The sequence below is a fragment of the Erpetoichthys calabaricus genome, chromosome 8, assembly GCF_900747795.2.
Source record: "Erpetoichthys calabaricus chromosome 8, fErpCal1.3, whole genome shotgun sequence".
In the NCBI taxonomy this organism is placed as follows: domain Eukaryota; kingdom Metazoa; phylum Chordata; class Cladistia; order Polypteriformes; family Polypteridae; genus Erpetoichthys; species Erpetoichthys calabaricus.
The window spans coordinates 189,059,177-189,078,058 of record NC_041401.2 but is presented as its reverse complement, the minus strand read 5'-3'; the positions used below and the strand labels follow the sequence as shown (position 1 = coordinate 189,078,058).

General features: G+C 42.9%; 1 protein-coding gene across 1 annotated transcript in view; it reads right to left on the bottom strand.

The window, feature by feature from the left end:
• itgb5 (integrin, beta 5) overlaps positions 1-18,882 on the bottom strand; it is a 154,185-nt gene that overhangs the window by 91,141 nt on the left and 44,162 nt on the right. Inside the window, exon 9 of the mRNA XM_051930310.1 lies at positions 13,331-13,465. Within this exon, the coding sequence (XP_051786270.1) occupies positions 13,331-13,465 (135 nt within the window). The remainder of the gene's footprint in view (positions 1-13,330; positions 13,466-18,882) is intronic.

The window sequence follows — 18,882 nt, the reverse complement described above, 5'->3', positions numbered from 1 at the left end:
CAAAGGTTGAAAAAAGGACCGGACAGGACTCTAGACCACTACAAGGACCACTCTCACTCATACTCGCACACACCATATTCACACGCAGTGACAATTTGCAGTTGTCTATTAACAAAACCTAAATTTAAATTTTAAAAAAAAATTGCAATTAGTTATTTTTTGCTTGAGCATGTCTGACCGTTGTAATTTTCATGAAATGGGACTTGTAAAGCTTTTGAGTCATGGCAAATATTATGGAATAACAGAAGTGAAACAGCAAACTTTATGACAGCGAGTGGCCATTATGGACACCAGACGATTGTGGCACTCTGACTGTAAATTACAGGGTGAGCAGATTCTCAAAGTCCTAAACTGGGAAACTTGTGTAGTGTGTATGCCAACACATAAAGCCTCATCTGTTTAATGGCTCTAGTCATCAGAGAGGGATCAGGGCATGAAAACATAAGAAAAAAAATTGACACATAAGAACGTCTGACTGAACACAGTGCTTAACATGAAAACAAATAAATGGCCATATGCTGTCTGTTTGCTGTGTGCTTCTTGGTCCTCCTAGCAATGCACAACCTCCTGACTAAGTGGAGTTCCCCCTTGGCTCTGCGGTAAATGACTTGTGATGATGTCTGCAGGACAAAAAACTTTCTAACATAGGTAGCCAGTTAAAAATGAGATATTTTGATATTTTTGAGCAATTTATCGGGATGCAATGCTTGAAAGTGGGACTGTCCCTGTCACCAGGACACCCTAGTAAATTATGGTGTCAGTGAAATAGCTGATTATTATAATCTGCAGATAACGGAGGTGTGTGTAGGTAGGTAGGTAGGTGCACAGACAGACAGACAGACAGACAGACAGACAGACAGACAGACAGACAGACAGACAGACAGACATACATACATACATACATACATACATACATACATACATACATACATACATAATTAATCCCAAGGGGAAATTCACATACTCCAGCAGCTGTATACTGATAAAAAACAATATTAAAGAGTGATAACAATGCAGTTCTACATACAGACAATAACTTTGAATAATGTTAACGTTTACCCCTCCCGGGTGGAATTGAACAGTCGCATAGTTTGGGGGAGGAACGATCTCCTCAGTCTGTCAGTGGAGCAGGATGGTGACAGCAGTCTGTCGCTGAAGCTGCTCCTCTGTCTGGAGATGATACTGTTCAGTAGATGCAGTGGATTCTCCATTATTGACAGGAGCCTGCTCAGCGCCCGTCGCTCTGCCACAGATGTCAAACTGTCCAGCTCCGTGCCTACAATAGAGCCTGCCTTCCTCACCAGTTTGTCCAGGTGTGAGGCGTCCTTCTTTATGCTTCTTCTTTATGCTTTATGAATTTATAAATATTATATATATATATATATATATATATATATATATATATATATATATATATATATATATATAAATATATACGGTTAGGTCCATAAATATTTGGACAGAGACAACTTTTTTCTAATTTTAGTTCTGTACATTACCACAATGAATTTTAAATGTAACAACTCCGATGCAGTTGAAGTGCAGACTTTCAGCTTTAATTCAGTGGGGTGAACAAAACAATTGCATAAAAATGTGAGGCAACTAAAGCGTTTTTTGAACACAATCCCTTCATTTCAGGGGCTCAAAAGTAATTGGACAAATTAAATAACTGGAAATCAAAAGTTCATTTCTAATACTTGGTTGAAAGCCCTTTGCTGGCAATGATAGCCTGAAGTCTTGAACTCCTGGACGTCACCAGATGCTGGGTTTCCTCCTTTTTAATGCTCTGCCAGGCCTTTACTGCAGCGGTTTTCAGTTGCTGTTTGTTTGTGGGCCTTTCTGTCTGAAGTTTAGTCTTCAACAAGTGAAATGCCTGCTCAGTTGGGTTAAGATCAGGTGACTGACTTGGCCATTCAAGAATTTTCCACTTCTTTGCTTTAATAAACTCCTGGGTTGCTTTGGCTGTATGTTTTGGGTCATTGTCCATCTGTATCATGAAACGCCGCCCAATCAATTTGACTGCATGTAGCTGGATTTGAGCAGACAGTATGTCTCTGAACACCTCAGAATTCATTCGGCTGCTTCTGTCCTGTGTCACATCATCAATAAACACTAGTGTCCCAGTGCCACTGGCAGCCATGCACGCCCAAGCCATCACACTGCCTCCCTCCACCGTGTTTTACAGATGATGTGGTATGCTTTGGATAATGAGCTGTTCCACGCCTTCTCCATACTTATTTCTTGCCATCATTCTGGTAGAGGTTGATCTTGGTCTCATCTGTCATCTGTGTTTTTCCAGAACTGTGCTGGCTTTTTTTAGATGTTCTTTAGCAAAGTCCAATCTAGCCTTTCTATTCTTGAGGCTTATGAGTGGCTTGCACCTTGCAGTGCACCCTCTGGATTTACTTTCATGCAGTCTTCTCTTTATGGTAGACTTGGATATCGATACGCCTACCCCCTGGTGAGTGCTGTTCACTTGGTTGGCTGTTGTGAAGGGGTTTCTCTTCAAAATGGAAATGATTCTGCGATCATCCACCACTGTTGTCTTCCGTGGACGTCCAGGTCTTTTATGGACCTAACTGTATATATAAATATAAATATATAGGGCAGTTCTGAAGGCAAAAGGGCGTCCAACCAGATAGTAGCAAGGTGTACCTAATAAAGTGGCTGGTGACTGTAACTTCGACGTATTCTTTAACTTATCTCATAGAAAGTAAAAGAGAATCTTTTATTATGTGAAAACTACGTATTTACTTAATTTGAATAGAATGTATGTGAATTCACCAATAACATTAACTTAATAGCTTTGGCTCTCAACAATATTGTTCTCCAGTCCCCCATGGGCGATAGTCTCGCCAAAGCGTGCTCACATTCCTACTTGCAGCTGAAATTCCTCAAGTGTTCATTCTTTTGTACATGCTGTGCTTTAATAAAAAGCTATGGAAAAGAAAACACGCCACCAAGGGAGGTGAAACACTGTTGTACTTATTACTCTCCCCACCATGATGAGCTGTGTTTTGAGATTTATATGAGTAGCACTGCAGAAAACGTTAATCAGAGCCTAAGGATTGTCATTCATATCTTTTTGAAGTCACTGGCTATATGCCCACCTCCTGCCAATCCCATCCTTAGACTTGCCCTTTGCCCTTTCCCCAGAGCCAAGGGAACTCGTATGCTGTGTCCAGTTATCATGTTTTGTTTTAAAAATGTAGACTAAGCGCCTGCTGTCCGCCACATTTTTTTTTTTTTTTGCAAAGAGGATGTCGTTACGGGTCATTTGTAGGTTTTACAGGAAGAACTGAAATCCATATATCAATGTACTACTGCCTGTGGGCTGCTTGAATGCATGAGTTCCAAATAAATATTTTTGAACTCTTTCCTAAACCTAAAATGTTATTACGTGTATGTGCTCATATAAACTGCTCAAAAAAAATTAAAGGAACACTTTGACAACATCGGATCTCAATGGGGGGAAAAAAAATCCTGCGAGATATCTCTACTGATATGGTAATTTGTTAGGAACGAAAGGATGCCACATCGTTTGATGGAAATAAAAATGATCAATCTACAAATTCAAAGACACCCCGAAAATCAAAGTGAACAAATGAGGCGGCAGGCAGGCGAGTCCATTTTGCTGAAATTTCATTATAGCAACTCCAAATCGTACTCAGTAGTTTGTATGCTCCCCAGCCCATGTCCTTGTATACAGGCCTGACAACGTCCTAATGAGACAATGGAAGGTGTCCTGGGGGATCTCCTCCCAGATCTGGACCAGGACATCACTGAGCTCCTGGACCGCCTGAGGCGTCGGATGGACCCAAATGTAATGTCACACCCATAGGTGTTCTATTGGATTGAGGTCAGGCGAGTGAGTTTGGGGGCCAGTCAATGGTATCATTCCCTTCATCCTCCAGGAACTGCCTACATACTCTTGCCACATGAGGCCAGCTGGGCATTGTCATTCACCAGGAGGAACCCAGGAGCCACTGCACCAGCATAGGGTCTGACAAATGGGTCCAAGGATTTCATCCCGATACCTAATGGTAGTCAAGGTATCGTTGTCTAGTCAGGTAGAGGTCCCTCCATGGATATGCCTCCCCAGACTGACCCCCCTACCGAACTGGTCATGCTGGACGATGTCACAAGCAACATAACGTTCTCCACGGCTTCTTCAGACCCTTTCACGTCTGTCACACTTGCTCAGGGTGAACCTGCTCTCATCTGTGAAAAGCACAGGGCGCCAGTGGTGGACCTGCCAATTCTGGTATTCTATGGCAAATGCCAGTCGAGCTCCATGGTGCCGGGCATTGAGCACAGGGCCCACTAGAGGATGTCTTGTCCCCAGGCCACCCTCATGAAGTTTGTTTCTGATTGTTTGGTCAGAGACATTCACATCAGTGGCCTGCCTGCTGGAGGTCATTTTGTAGGCTCTGGCAGTGCTCATCCTGGTCCTCTTTGCCCAAAGGAGCAGATACCGGTGGGTTCTGCTGATGGGTTAAGGACCTTCTACGAGGGGCCCTGTGCAGCTCTCCTCGAGAAAATGCCTGTCTCAATGTGCTTTAACAGGCCCCAGTTTTTGACAGCCCCCCTCAGCCTTGACTCCCTAAGAAGACAAGAAAAAACAAAAATAACATTGTAGAGGAAAAAAAAAATGGAAGAAATCTTGGGAAGGGCAATTCAGAGAGAGACCCCCTTCCCAGTAGGTTGGCCGTGCAGTGGGTGTCAAAAAAATTTGGTAAATACAACACACAAAACGGGACACAAGTAATCCTCTTCACAGAGTTCAATGGCCAATCTGTCATGGCCACTTCAGAAATACAACACAACAGTACAAACGACTTTGCACAGCTCTCCTTACTTAAGTGTGGGGTGCAGACCACTACCATGACTCCCAAGGCAAAATACAAGAATAGATGATTTAGCACTAAAATATAAGTAACATGATAGTTAGAATTTGATACTAACCCTCATCTATTCTGTTTCTCTTCTCAGTACTCAAATGTGGCACTTGTGGCCCACCTGCTAAGCTGTTTTGCCTGCCTAAGGTAAAGTCATCTCTGATGGAGGATCGCAGGAATCCTGGGAAGGAGGGGTCCTTTCATCGGATTGGCTGGCACCAGCGCTGTTTCAGCCACGGAATGGCCAAATTGGGGAGGCAGCTTGATGGATGAGGTCTCCAGGACTCTAAATATATCCAAATCTTCTTATGTGATATCATCTACTGTTAAATTCTGTTCCGTACTTCTAAAATTTTTATTTTCATACTGTATTGAGGATTTGTTCTGTTCTGTGTATTGTATTGTATTATATTGACCCCCATCTTTTGACACCCACTGCACGCCCAGCCTACCTGGAAAGGGGTCTCTCTTTGAACTGCCTTTTCGAAGGTTTCTTCCATTTTTACTAGGTTTTTTTGGGAGTTTTTCCTTGTCTTCTTAGAGAGTCAAGGCTGGTGGGCTGTCAAGAGGCAGGGTCTGTTAAAGCCCATTGCCGCAGTTCTTGTGTGATTTTGGGCTATACAAAAATAATTTGTATTGTATTGTATTGTATGATACCACTCACTAAAAACAGAACTGTCACATATGAGGATACAGATTTGTTCAAATACATCATAAACAAAGCAGAAACACATTAACATTAAAGAAAAACACCAATATCTGTCTGTCAGTTCACTGGAGAACCAGAGCCAGACTGTAGAAGAGGAGTCCGAGACGAGCCAGACGCAGTCAGAGTCCTAGAGACCTCGGCCAACAAGCCGCCTTCCTGCTACTGGCTATTCTACAGCTGAGTCAGTGCTGGACCGGCCAATCAGATGAAAGAACCCTCCTATTAGATGATTACATGGGGCGTAGTACTTTTGTGCTCATCAACAGTTTTTGCTGTAAATTTATTTGAAAGAAGAGGAACACAATGTATTTGTTGATTTTCTCAGTCAGTAAAATGTTTCCCACAGAACAAATAATTAACATTGTATACAAGTGACAAAATCCTGAGGCTCTTTTGGACTTAGAGTTGGACTTTTTCTATAATAATAATAACTCTTATAGCATTATTAGGCTGAGTCTTATAATTGTTCTTGTCCATCCATCCATCCATCCATCCATCCATCCTCTTCCGCTTATCCGAGGTCGGGTTGCGGGGGCAGCAGCTTGAGCAGCGATGCCCAGACTTCCCTCTCCCCGGCCACTTCCTCTAGCTCTTCCGGGAGAATCCCGAGGCGTTCCCAGGCCAGCCGGGAGACACAGTTCCTCCAGCGTGTCCTGGGTCTTCCCCGGGGCCTTCTCCCGGTTGGACGTGCCCGGAACACCTCACCAGGGAGGCGTCCAGGAGGCATCCTGATCAGATGCCCGAGCCACCTCATCTGACTCCTCTCGATGCGGAGGAGCAGCGGCTCTACTCTGAGCCCCTCCCGGATGACTGAGCTTCTCACCCTATCTTTAAGGGAGAGCCATTGTTCTTGCTCTTTGTGTAATTAGGCTGTTAATGTGAAAAGTGCTATAGTCTGAATAAATAAAACTATAAACGGTGTATTGTAAAGTAGATAACACTCCGTGCCATGCTGTCTCGTTCTGTAGTGCCAAGTCTGGCTGCTATGGGCGGTGGCTCCCTATGACTCAGAGAACTTTATATGTAATAAAAAGATGAATGGAGAGGTTTATGTATATGTCAGTGTTGTGCGAGGCCTGGTAAGTGCCACTGTTTTGGTGCAAATTTCCAATTAGGCAAAATGAAATCTAAAGTTAGAAACCCGCTTTCTCTGCAAAAGGTAGACAGGATCGCATACTTGGATGCAAGGTCCTCCCTGTGGCACAGACGCACATGAATTAGTAGGGTGCGTTGCAGTATGCCAAATGTCAGACACAACCACCATGACACAAGTTCTCAGTTCGAATACAAGTTTTACTACAATAGAGAACCTTACAAAGGCTTTGAAAGTAACAACCATTTGTGTTGTTTTTCTTCTCTTTTCCTCTTTCCTTCCACTCCTGCAGGCGCTCAACCACTCAACCCTAACTTGGCTGGATGAGGTCAATGTCCTTCCATCACACTGCCCTCCCAGTTGGGTTTTGTTTCTTGGTCCAACCTTAGTGGGATGCCAGTGTACCCACTGCCTCACTGGCATCTGTCTATCTCCTGTTTTTTGCAGGACGATCTTTGCTTTTTTTTTTTTTTTGAGACTAAAGGGGTGGCTTCCTGTCCAGATAAGGAACCTTGCCCCATCCCAGCCTGGATGCTCATCTATCACTATTATATATATATATTTATATATATACAGGGTGGTCGAGATCAAAATATGCAATTATTGCATTGCATCAAAAGTTGCATAGTTAGATCTGGACCACCCTATCTATATTATATATCATCAAGACACTATATAAAAGCGGTTGGGATTGTACTTCCATCCCATGAGTGCAAAGCGTAGCGGTATTCCGCTTATCACAGACTTACTACTTGCGGTACGAAGCGACGCGATGTGAGCAGAGTTCTGGTGCTCCCATCATTCCCTTGCTTTTGTGTGCGTTCTTGGAGATTAGGTAGGCTACTTTTAGATTTGTATACAAAGAAATTTTGTCCTGTCTTACTTCTTCTAACTTGGTCACTTTATTAGACGTCATTCATTTTTTGCGACATGACATTTTCAAGACCAAAGCGCTCTGAGGACGTAGTTGTCCATGTAGTGGACACTCCACAACAGGGAAAACTGATAAAAGACACTAATAGAGTTTTCACACCGAATATAATATTCAAGGAAGTTTTCAAAATTATATAGAACAAAACTTTAAATTTCGTCGCAAAAATAACAGAAACTATGAGTATTAAAGTAATGCGGCTCAGATTCAATGTAACCAAATTAATGAGTTGTGGTACATGAATTTTATTTTTCACTGTATAGAATATCAAATTGATCTACATATTGAATTGCCTTAAGAAGTGGTCGACTTAAAAGTCGGTCGCCTTAAAAGGCGGGTGAGCCTATAAATAATTATGCGGTGTATGCCTGCAGGAACACGTGCAGCGAGCGAGAGAGCGACACACACACGCACATAAAGGTGCGCGCGAGAGAGAGAGAGAGCGCTGGACGCATAAGAATAATAATACTTCATTACATGAATATACCGGTGTTTTCAGTATTCAAAGCACTATCCACACAGGGAGGAACCGGGAAGCGAACCCAAAATCTTCCACAGTCTCCCTACTGCAAAGCAGCAACACTACCACTGCGCCACAAGGCAGTTAAAGAATGCACCGGGCTCGATTTTGTTTTCACTTCTGTTTACAGCAATCGGGTCGTAGCGTGCATTATTGCAATGTTACTTTTCTTGGTGGCTTATTACATTACAGATGTTTCACATGTTATTTTTTTTCCCTGTGCTTAAAAGACATTAAAAAAGTGTTTCTCAACTGTGACTCCGGAACAACTCAGTACGCAAGCTATATTAAGCGTCAACAACGAAGACTTGCTACACCTTAATGAACAAGTGCTGAAACTTATCTTTACCGATGAAGTAACTTTCACCAGCGTGGCCTCCATCGTCACAGACGATCCCGCTTTCAGTCACGGTCAATTGTATGTTGCTCTCTCCAGAGGTCCATCTTTTCATTCACTCACAGTGGTATCCTCAAACCCACCCCATTTGGACAACTGTGTCGTTCAGGAAATGTTCACCCATCAACACATAATTATGTGGCGTATGCTACGCCGCGGGTTGGCTAGTATATATATAAAATCTAACGTCTGTCTTTCTGTATATCTGTCCGCTTTTCACGAGAGAACTACTTTCTTTCTATAATTTGCTTGAACATTCTGGTTGATTTTGCGACATCTCTCATTACGCTGTGCATCATAGTTTTCTTGTGCTAGCGATTTATTTATGCAATTCTGAGAGACATGCATCGAGCCAAGGGGAGGGGGTGGGGCCCTCCTCACTCATGCGCCAGCCTCGGGGGGGCGTTCCTTACCTCCGCTTAGCTAGCAAACGAGAGAACTACTTCACGGATTTAGATTGTTTTTTTTTTCTATAATTTGCTTGAACATTCCATCTGATTTTTCGACTTCTCTCATCGCACAAATCTGAGAGACAGGCTGCGGGCCGAGGGGAGGGGGAGGTGGGACCTCAGGAGTAGGGAGCCGGTATATATATATTATATTATATATTATATTACATATTATTGAGATATAGATATATATATATATATATATATATATATATATATATATATATATATATATATATATATACACACACACACAATATCTGTGTAAGCCCATGCTGTAAAAAGCCCAGGCTCCTAAAAACCATGGATTCTGGCACTTCAATCAATCAATTGAATCGCTTGTCTATCGGTGGCTAAGCGAGTTTCTCGCTCCTCTGAGGTTTCATTTTGCCGATGTGCTCGCCTCGCTTGTGTAGTAGCAGCTAATTGAGTTTCTCTTTTCTCTGCGTTTTCACTTTGGCAACAAAGTCGCTTTCTTTGAGCTTCATGCTGTAGCCTCACACTTCTGGGCCGGACAGACAGACCTACACACACTTCCATTCATAGATGTTTATATATAAAATGTATATTTATATGTATAGATGTTGTCACACACATGCGATTGGGAGACAACTGAAGGGCCTTAATGATAGCAATTCCACGCCAGACCAAGGGGTGGCGGGGTACGCTGATTGTCTCTCTCAATCTCTTGCAGACCGTCCATGGGGAATCCCGCAGGGAACCGGTGCCACTGATAACACCACTTCCAGTTCCGGCACCGGTACCAATGATGATGTGTCTCTTATGGTCCCGACGATGTCACTTCCGGTTCTGGCCAGATGACGTAATTTCCTTTGACTGGCTTTTAAAGCCGCCATTTTTTCTCAATAAGTTCAGTTCTGTTTTGGACTCGCATCTGTGAACATTTCTGTTCAATTTAAACCTCAATTTTGCAGCATTTGAACAATATACTGGTGGCTGCCCCAACCCTACATGATGTCTAAGACTCATTCTTCTGACAATGTATATCTTATGTTAGTGCACATTATTTACCTTTTGTATACTATTTATTCATTATCATTCTTACCTAAATTTAATTTGTCTTTTTTACATGTAACTACTACTTCTTTGACTTTGAGCTACATCCGCTCTATGAAAATGTGCTCTAGAAAAAAATGTTGTTGTTGTGAAAGTAAATCCAGCAGCCACAGGACAAAGTATAAATGTGACTGGTCCCGGAAAATCTACAAGCTTCCCATCACATAAAATAATATCAAGAAAAAAAAAATATGTACAGGCAACATATGTGGTGCATCAATACACATTTGAGAAGTTAACAAATAGCTGAAGGTAAATTGCATGCTGGTCAGAGCTGTGGTCCTGGGGTAGGAACGTACGAGAGAGACAGAAAGAGAAAAAAGTAGAAGGAGACAAAGAGAGAGCGAGAGCGGATCCAAATGCAGTTAACTGGAATGAAATGAGGAACAAAAACATCAGTCGTAGCCAAGAGGCACAGCAAACTGGGTCAGAGGTGCTTTCTGCCTTTATGCTCCCTGTGAAGTTCATCCAGCATCTATCTGGAGCACCCTGGTTAATTAACTGTTAGCTGTATATTGACTGCTTTATAATCAGACAGCTGAGCCGAGACCAGCATTTGTTTTATTGGCTCAGTGAAGTCCGAGATCATTAACCTGTTTAACTACTTCAGTAACAGAATTTGTTTAAAATAACAGCTTTGTACGTGTGTACAGTAAAGTATATTTTTCATATGATCACATATACAATATCCATCCATCCATCCATTATCCAACCCGCTATATCCTAACTACAGGATCACGGGGGTCTCCTGGAGCCAATCCCAGCCAACACAGGGCGAAAAGCAGGAAACAAACCCCGGGCAGGGTGCCAGCCCACTGCAGGACACACACACACACCCACCCACCCACACACTAGGGACAATTTAGAATCACCAATGCACCTAACCTGCATGTCTTTGGACTGTGGGAAGAAACCCACACAGACACGGGGAGAACATGCAAACTCCACGCAGGGAGGACCCGGGAAGCGAAACCAGGTCCCCAGGTCTCCCAACTGCGAGGCAGCAGCGCTACCCATTGCGCCACCGTGCTGCCCTATATATATATATATATATATATATATATATATATATATATATATATATATATATATATATATATATATATATATATATATGGTTGAAATAGTTTACTGTCAAATAAATGCAAAGAGTACACGACACGTGTTTCGCCCTCATTCTGGGCTCATCAGGTGTACACACTCCACTGCACTCCCTCTCGGGAATCGAACCTCGGACGTCAGCGCTAGAGGCGATGCCCCTAACGTTGCGCCACGGCGTGTGGTTCGTTTATTTGACAGCATGTAGATCGGGGTAATTACATTCACGGCATTCGTAGTCTGTGTCACAATCTGATTGTATGGGTGGCTACCTACCAGGTTCGATTCCCGAGAGGGAGTGCAGTGGAGTATGTACACCTGATGAGCCCAGAATGAGGGCGAAACATGTGTCGTGTACTCTTTGCATTTATTTGACAGTAAACTATTTCAACCATTCTATGATCTGCTCCTCACAAACTGAGGGCACCGTGGCGGATGTTAGCAGATTGCTGGCCAACCACAAGCGTTACCTGGTAGGTAACCACCCATACAATCAGATTGTGACAGAGACTACGAATGCCGTGAATATATTAATATATATATATATATATATTAATATATATATATATATATATATATATTAATATATATATATATTAATATATATATATATATAGTGGTACCCGGATGGGGAAGGTACCCAGCCGGGACGCCCAGCAGGACCAGAGGAGGGTTTGTGCCTCCTCCCAACCACAAGGGGGCAACTGCCCTTGTTGCTTTGGGGGCCACGGGTACAGAGCTGGGAAGCTCAACCCTGTAGGGGCCCGTGGTCACCACCAGGGGGGCGCCCCAGTGCCTAGAGAGCCCTGGACCTCAGCACTTCCGCCACACTAGGAAGTGCTGGGGGGAAGAGGAGCAGTGACACCCAGAGTGCTTCCGGGGATACAGCCGGCACTTCCGCCACACAGGGGAGTGTCGGTGGAGGAGTGTCGGGAAGCACCTCGAGCACATCTGGGTGTTTATTTAAAGGGGCCGCCTCCCGTCAGACTGGGACTGGAGTCAGGTGGAAGTGGACGAGAGTTGTGTTGGAGAGGAGTGGAGGCGGCCTGAAGAGTGAGGCACTGGAAGAGAGGCCTGGACATTGGGGGATTGGTGCTGGAGGCACTGGGTTTGTGCTATGACTTTTGTACATATTGTAAATAATAAACGTGTGTTGGGTGAGCAAACGATGTCCGTCTGTCTGTGTCCGGGCGGCTTCTCACTATATATATATATAATATATATAAATATATACAGTATATATATATTATATATATATATATATATATATATACTGTATATATATATATATTATATATATAAATATATACAGTATATATTTATATATATATATATATATAATATATATATATACAGTATATATATATATATATATATATATATATATATATATATATATATATATATATACAGTATATATATATATATATATATATATATATATATATATATATATATCAATGGACTGTATATTGTATATGGATAAAACAATGCATGTAGCTTTAAAAATGCAAATCTTCATAATTAATAGCATAGACCATCTAGCCTCAAATTATCTGCACACTTAAATCACATCAACTCACTTGGCCTGGATGTACAAAAAGAACTTGAGCAAAATAAAGGAAATAAACATATTACTTTGGTCGAGGCATTTCTGTAGTCTAGATTTGTTTTAGATTCTGCACTCTCGTAATTATTTCCAGACAGTTCTTACTGTAAAGAGCACCAAGTCACCCTGGAGCCATGGGCTGTGTACACAGACAGCCTTACCTCGTATTAGAAGGATATGATTCCCAGGAGGCAGCAGTCAGTGAGCCCACCATACATTAACATGTAAACAATAAAGCGGAGGCTGACTGGCCAAGTCTTGGGGTTTTAACTCTTTTATCGTCAGTGATCATCCATTCCGATGTGCCCCAGCCTTTAAAAAGGGCGCACACACACACACACACCAACATGTGTGTCCTTTGTGGTGCCAACATCACCCACACCTTCACTCTAGGCCACACACACAGTTAAGGGGAAAGTCATCCAAGTGGTCTAATGTGCTCCTAACTGGTCCACAGAATTAAAATGTTTTTTACTACTTCAAAATTAGATGAAACAAATCCATCGAACTACAGAAGAGAGCACTGTAACAAAAAAGCAGACAACGTACCGTATCACCGATCTTGAGATCGCCACACTTTCTGAGGCCAGGTCGTGGTCGTCCATCTTGGCAAGTTGCAGTGAAGGATAAACTAATGTCTTCTGGATGATCCCAGACGGTCAGCTCAACCTTGGAACGAATACTCTGGGGAGGAAAAAAAAGACACAAAAACAGGCAATTAATGGAGAGACTCTGCAGCTCTGTGTTAAGACAGTTATGCAGCATGCAAAACCAACACGGATTTCTTTTGCTATACCTCTTTAAAAAAGTTTACGTTTAGGAGAAAGATAGATATTCATTTAAGGATAGTCAACAGGATAGGTTTTAATCTTAGTGTAGTAGGCAGGATAGACAGACAGACAGACAGAAGTTTATTTATATGGCGCCCTTCACAGACAAGAGTCACAGTGCTGAACAACAATACAATACAAAGCACTCAGCACTGATTAAAAGCCTGTTTAAAGAGAAATGTTTTCAGTTGTTTTTTAAAAGAATCAACAGATTCGGCTGCACTCAGACCATAAGGCAGGCTATTCCACACTCCTGGTGCCACGGACTGAAAAGCACAATCCCCACGGGTTTTTAGCCGAGTGCGTGGGACAACTAAAAGGCCTTGTTGCCCAGATCTAACAGCCCGACAAGCTATATAACAATGAAGCAGGCAAGGCAAGGTACTCAGGAGCTTGTCCATGCAAGGCTCTGAAAGTAAGTAACGAAATTTTAAAATGAATTCTATAAAACACTGGAAGCCAGTGCAGTGTGTGCAGAATGACACGATCACTCCGGCTAACGTGAGTTAAAAGCCTGGCAGCTGCATTTTGGACTAACTGAAGATGTGAGAGAGAGGACTTGCTCAGACCCGTATAAAGAGCATTACAGTAATCAAGTCGCAAGGAAAAAAAAACATGAACAAGGACCTCCAATTCTGAGTTTGAAACCGCAGTTCTTAGTTTAGAAAGATTTCTTAAATCTAAGAAACACAAGGGCGGCACGGTGGCGCAGTGGGTAGCACTACTGTATCGCAGTTAAGAGACCCAGGTTCACTTCCCGGGTCCTCCGTGCATGGAGTTTGCATGTTCTCCCCATGTCTGTGTGGATTTCCTTCAGGTGCTCCGGTTTCCTCCCACAGTCCAAAGACATGCTGGTTAGGTGCACTGGCAATCCCTAGTGTGTGTCCCCTGCGGTGGGCTGGCGCCCTGTCCATGGTTTGTTTCCTGCCTTGCACCCTGTGTTGGCTGGGCTTGGCTCCAGCAGACCCCCGTGACCCTGTAGTTAGGATGGACGGATGAAAGAAACACGAACGGCTGACTGATCTTACATATGAATCTAGCGTCAGGGACTGGTCAAAGATAAGCCCAAGGTTACGTAGACTCAACTTAACAGCAGGAGAGCAGAAGATAATTTTAAATTAATCTCAGAATGGAAATCAGGAGGAGCAACAATTAGTACCTCAGTCATAGATAGATAGATAGATACAGTGCATCCGGAAAGTATTCACAGCGCATCACTTTTCCACATTTTGTTATGTTACAGCCTTATTCCAAATATGGATTAAATTCATTTTTTTCCTCAGAATTCTACACACAACACCCCATAATGACAACGTGAAAAAAGTTTACTTGAGGTTTTTGCAAATTTATTAAAAATAAAAAAACTGAGAAATCCCATGTCCATAAGTATTCACAGCCTTTGCTCAATACTTTGTTGATGCACCTTTGGCAGCAATTCCAGCCTCAAGTCTTGTTGAATATGATGCCACAAGCTTGGCACACCTATCCTTGGCCAGTTTCACCCATTCCTCTTTGCAGCACCTCTCAAGCTCCATCAGGTTGGATGGGAAGCGTCGGTGCACAGCCATTTTAAGATCTCTCCAGAGATGTTCAATTAGATTCAAGTCTGGGCTCTGGCTGGGCCACTCAAGGACATTCACAAAGTTGTCCTGAAGCCACTCCTTTGATATCTTGGCTGTGTGCTTAGGGTCGTTGTCCTGCTGAAAGATGAACCGTCGCCCCAGTCTGAGGTCAAGAGCGCTCTGGAGCAGGTTTTCATCCAGGATGTCTCTGTACATTGCTGCAGTCATCTTTCCCTTTATCCTGACTAGTCTCCCAGTTCCCCACAGCATGATGCTGCCACCACCATGCTTCACTGTAGGGATGGTATTGGCCTGGTGATGAGTGGTGCCTGGTTTCCTCCAAACGTGACGCCTGGCATTCACACCAAAGAGTTCAATCTTTGTCTCATCAGAACAGAGAATTTTCTTTCTCATGGTCTGAGAGTCCTACAGGTGCCTTTCGGCAAACTCCAGGCGGGCTGCCATGTGCCTTTTACTAAGGAGTGGCTTCCGTCTGGCCACTCTACCATACTGGTCTGATTGGTGGATTGCTGCAGAGATGGTTGTCCTTCTGGAAGGTTCTCCTCTCTCCACAGAGGACCTCTGGAGCTCTGACAGAGTGACCATTGGGTTCTTGGTCACCTCCCTGACTAAGGCCCTTCTCCACCGATCGCTCAGTTTAGATGGCCGGCCAGCTCTAGGAAGAGTCCTGGTGGTTTCGAACTTCTTCCACTTACGGATGATGGAGGCCACTGTGCTCATTGGGACCTTCAAAGCAGCAGAAATTTTTCTGTAACCTTCCCCAGATTTGTGCCTGGAGACAATCCTGTCTCGGAGGTCTACAGACAATTCCTTTGACTTCATGCTTGGTTTGTGCTCTAACATGAACTGTCAACTGTGGGACCTTATATAGACAGGTGCGTGCCTTTCCAAATCATGTCCAGTCAACTGAATTTACCACAGGTGGACTCCAATGAAGCTGCAGAAACATCTCAAGGATGATCAGGGGAAACAGGATGCACCTGAGCTCAATTTGGAGCTTCATGGCAAAGGCTGTGAATACTTATGTACATGTGCTTTCTCAATTTTTTTATTTTTAATAAATTTGTAAAAATCTCAAGTAAACTTTTTTCACGTTGTCATTATGGGGTGTTGTGTGTAGAATTCTGAGGAAAAAAATGAATTTAATCCATTTTGGAATAAGGCTGTAACATAACAAAATGTGGAAAAAGTGATGTGCTGTGAATACTTTCTGGATGCACTGTATAACAGATAGATAGATAGATAGATAGATAGATAGATAGATAGATAGATAGATAGATAGATAGATAGATAGATAGATAGATAGATAGATAGATAGATAGAAGAAAAATATCAATTTAAGTACAGACAGACAGTCAGACCTTTGTAGTGAGACATATACTGTAGAAGTCAATCAATCCAAGCAGATATATAACAAGTAGAAGAGTAACATCCGTATACAGAATATCATGGTGTAAGTCTCTAAAGATGACCTCGGTGATAAGATCAGAAACACTCAAAAACAGCTGCATGCACAATTTTTTAAAAGGGTTTGCTGCTAAAACATTTAGATGTGTCATTGAAAATAGTAGAAAATAACTTTACAAACCATTTACGTGCATTTCGGTGTATCGCTAAAACGCTAGAAATGCCCTTGGGTGTGAATAGGCCTTTATAGCTCGGTTTGATGGATTTCGATGGTAGCTGGTGAGGGCTTCTTCCAAGCAGGCATTGAAGAGCCACTGAGGAAGGCCTAGCCATTTTTGTATGTAATTATTGGCTACGCAGTCCATCTTTAGTACTCTTGTTCAGGAGAAATCGCACATTTTCAGGGGTTGTATTAGATGTTATTATAATGTGAATTGGTACCACCAGGAATTAGATTTTCTGGGAAGGAGACTTTGGCTGATCCTCCTCAGACCTTCAGCTAGCTTCATCATGACTAAGGAAGCCATATATTTGTCAGGTTAAATTGGCTGTGTACAGCCTCCCCAGACTAATGTTTTCCAATAAATTCCAAAAGGATGGAAATGCTCCAGACCGCTTCTTTCATCCCATCATAAAGCATCCCATCTGCTGACACATAGCCTGGTTAGCAAGAGGATAATGAAGGTCACAAGGTTGTAGGGTCAGAATTGAGGATCTGTCCGTTTCAAGTTCCCAGGAGTATTCCTTTTCTTAGGCCACAGGATGTCACAGTGGGTTGTACTGTTGCCTCACAAATTCAGATTGGCCCCTTTAGTGCTAACGTGACTGGGCTCTATAATGGAGTGGTGCCATATCCTGGGCCTTCTCCTGCTTTTATGCACAGTGTTGTAATAATAGTCTCCAGTCACCACAGTCCTGTTTTGGATTTAGGTAGGTTTAAGAATGATGAATGACATTCCCAGTCAGACAGTCGCCACTTTCGTCTCATCCACGGTGATGACAGTCAAATAAGTGGCATCCTGAAGATATCATTTGTGACAACTCACTCTTGTCTATCATCTTTTTTAGTGGGGGCTACATTGTTATTATTAGTTTTTTTTTTTTCCCCCAGAGTCATGGTGGTTCCATTGATTGTCAAACAGTCCCCATAACCTTTTCCGTAGTCGTGAGGGTCACTTTAGTGTCCAGTCAGTCCTCACTATCATCTTGTCATTGTTACTGTCACCTCCCATTGGACTCTGAACCTATACAGAGCAATAATCATCACATTCACTGGCTGAGATCTTCTTGCCCAACTTCTTCTCCAGACTCATCACTGTGTTTCAATCTGGTTCACTACCATTATGACACTTGGATGGTCACCCTGTGACTGTCTGGGTGTTCCTCCAAATACCCTGGTTTTGCTCCCACATCCCACAAAGATGTGTGGCAGGGTAATTAGGTGACTCCATATTAGCTCTGTGTGAATGGCCCAGCACTCTTTCTAGGGGTGTTTACTCCCTTGAGACAATCACTGTCAGAACAGGCACTGGCCCCCCTCAAATCATGAACGAGGGCCCTTTCTCACAATTATTGTAACCCAACAACAGTAACAAGTCCACGGGCCCAACGACCATTGAAAGCTTCTGTAATTCCTGTGCTCCAAAGCAGCAACTCGAAGGATAATGGAACGTTAACCAAGTCCACAGCAAAGGCTTTACATGTTTAGCTATTAAACAGAAAAATCACTTAATCACTCTCAAAACCCACTTCTCCCCCAAGTGACATGACAAAGTGTTTCAAAACGCAGCCTTGACGATTCCACTTTGAACCCCAGGGCTCAGACTGACAGGCTCTTAGCCACCAGTCAGAAACAGCTGACGGGCTGCCTTCAGTTTAGTAACACCAATAGAGCGGAGCGGCCTGCGCTCATCACAGGCATGTACAGCTTTTACCTGCTTTCAATTTATTTATATTCCTGCTGGCTGACGTATACCTCTTTGAATGATTGTTTTGGATTATGTTACACAGCTAATTTACTTAAGCGAAGAGTTGGTGTTGTGACTGCCACACTGAACTTTAAACACCCAACTACGCAGCAAGGGAAGTTTTACTGCCGGACAAAAATAAGGGGGAAAAAATGCATATAAAAAGGTCACACAATCCACTATAGAGTGCTGCTGTATGCACTGATTATTACAGAATATAAGAAGACAGAAGTGAAGAGGCTCTGCTGGTGAGTAAACTACCAACAAAGGTCCAAGCAAAGGGCTCATTATCAAAAACACAAGATCCAAAAGTC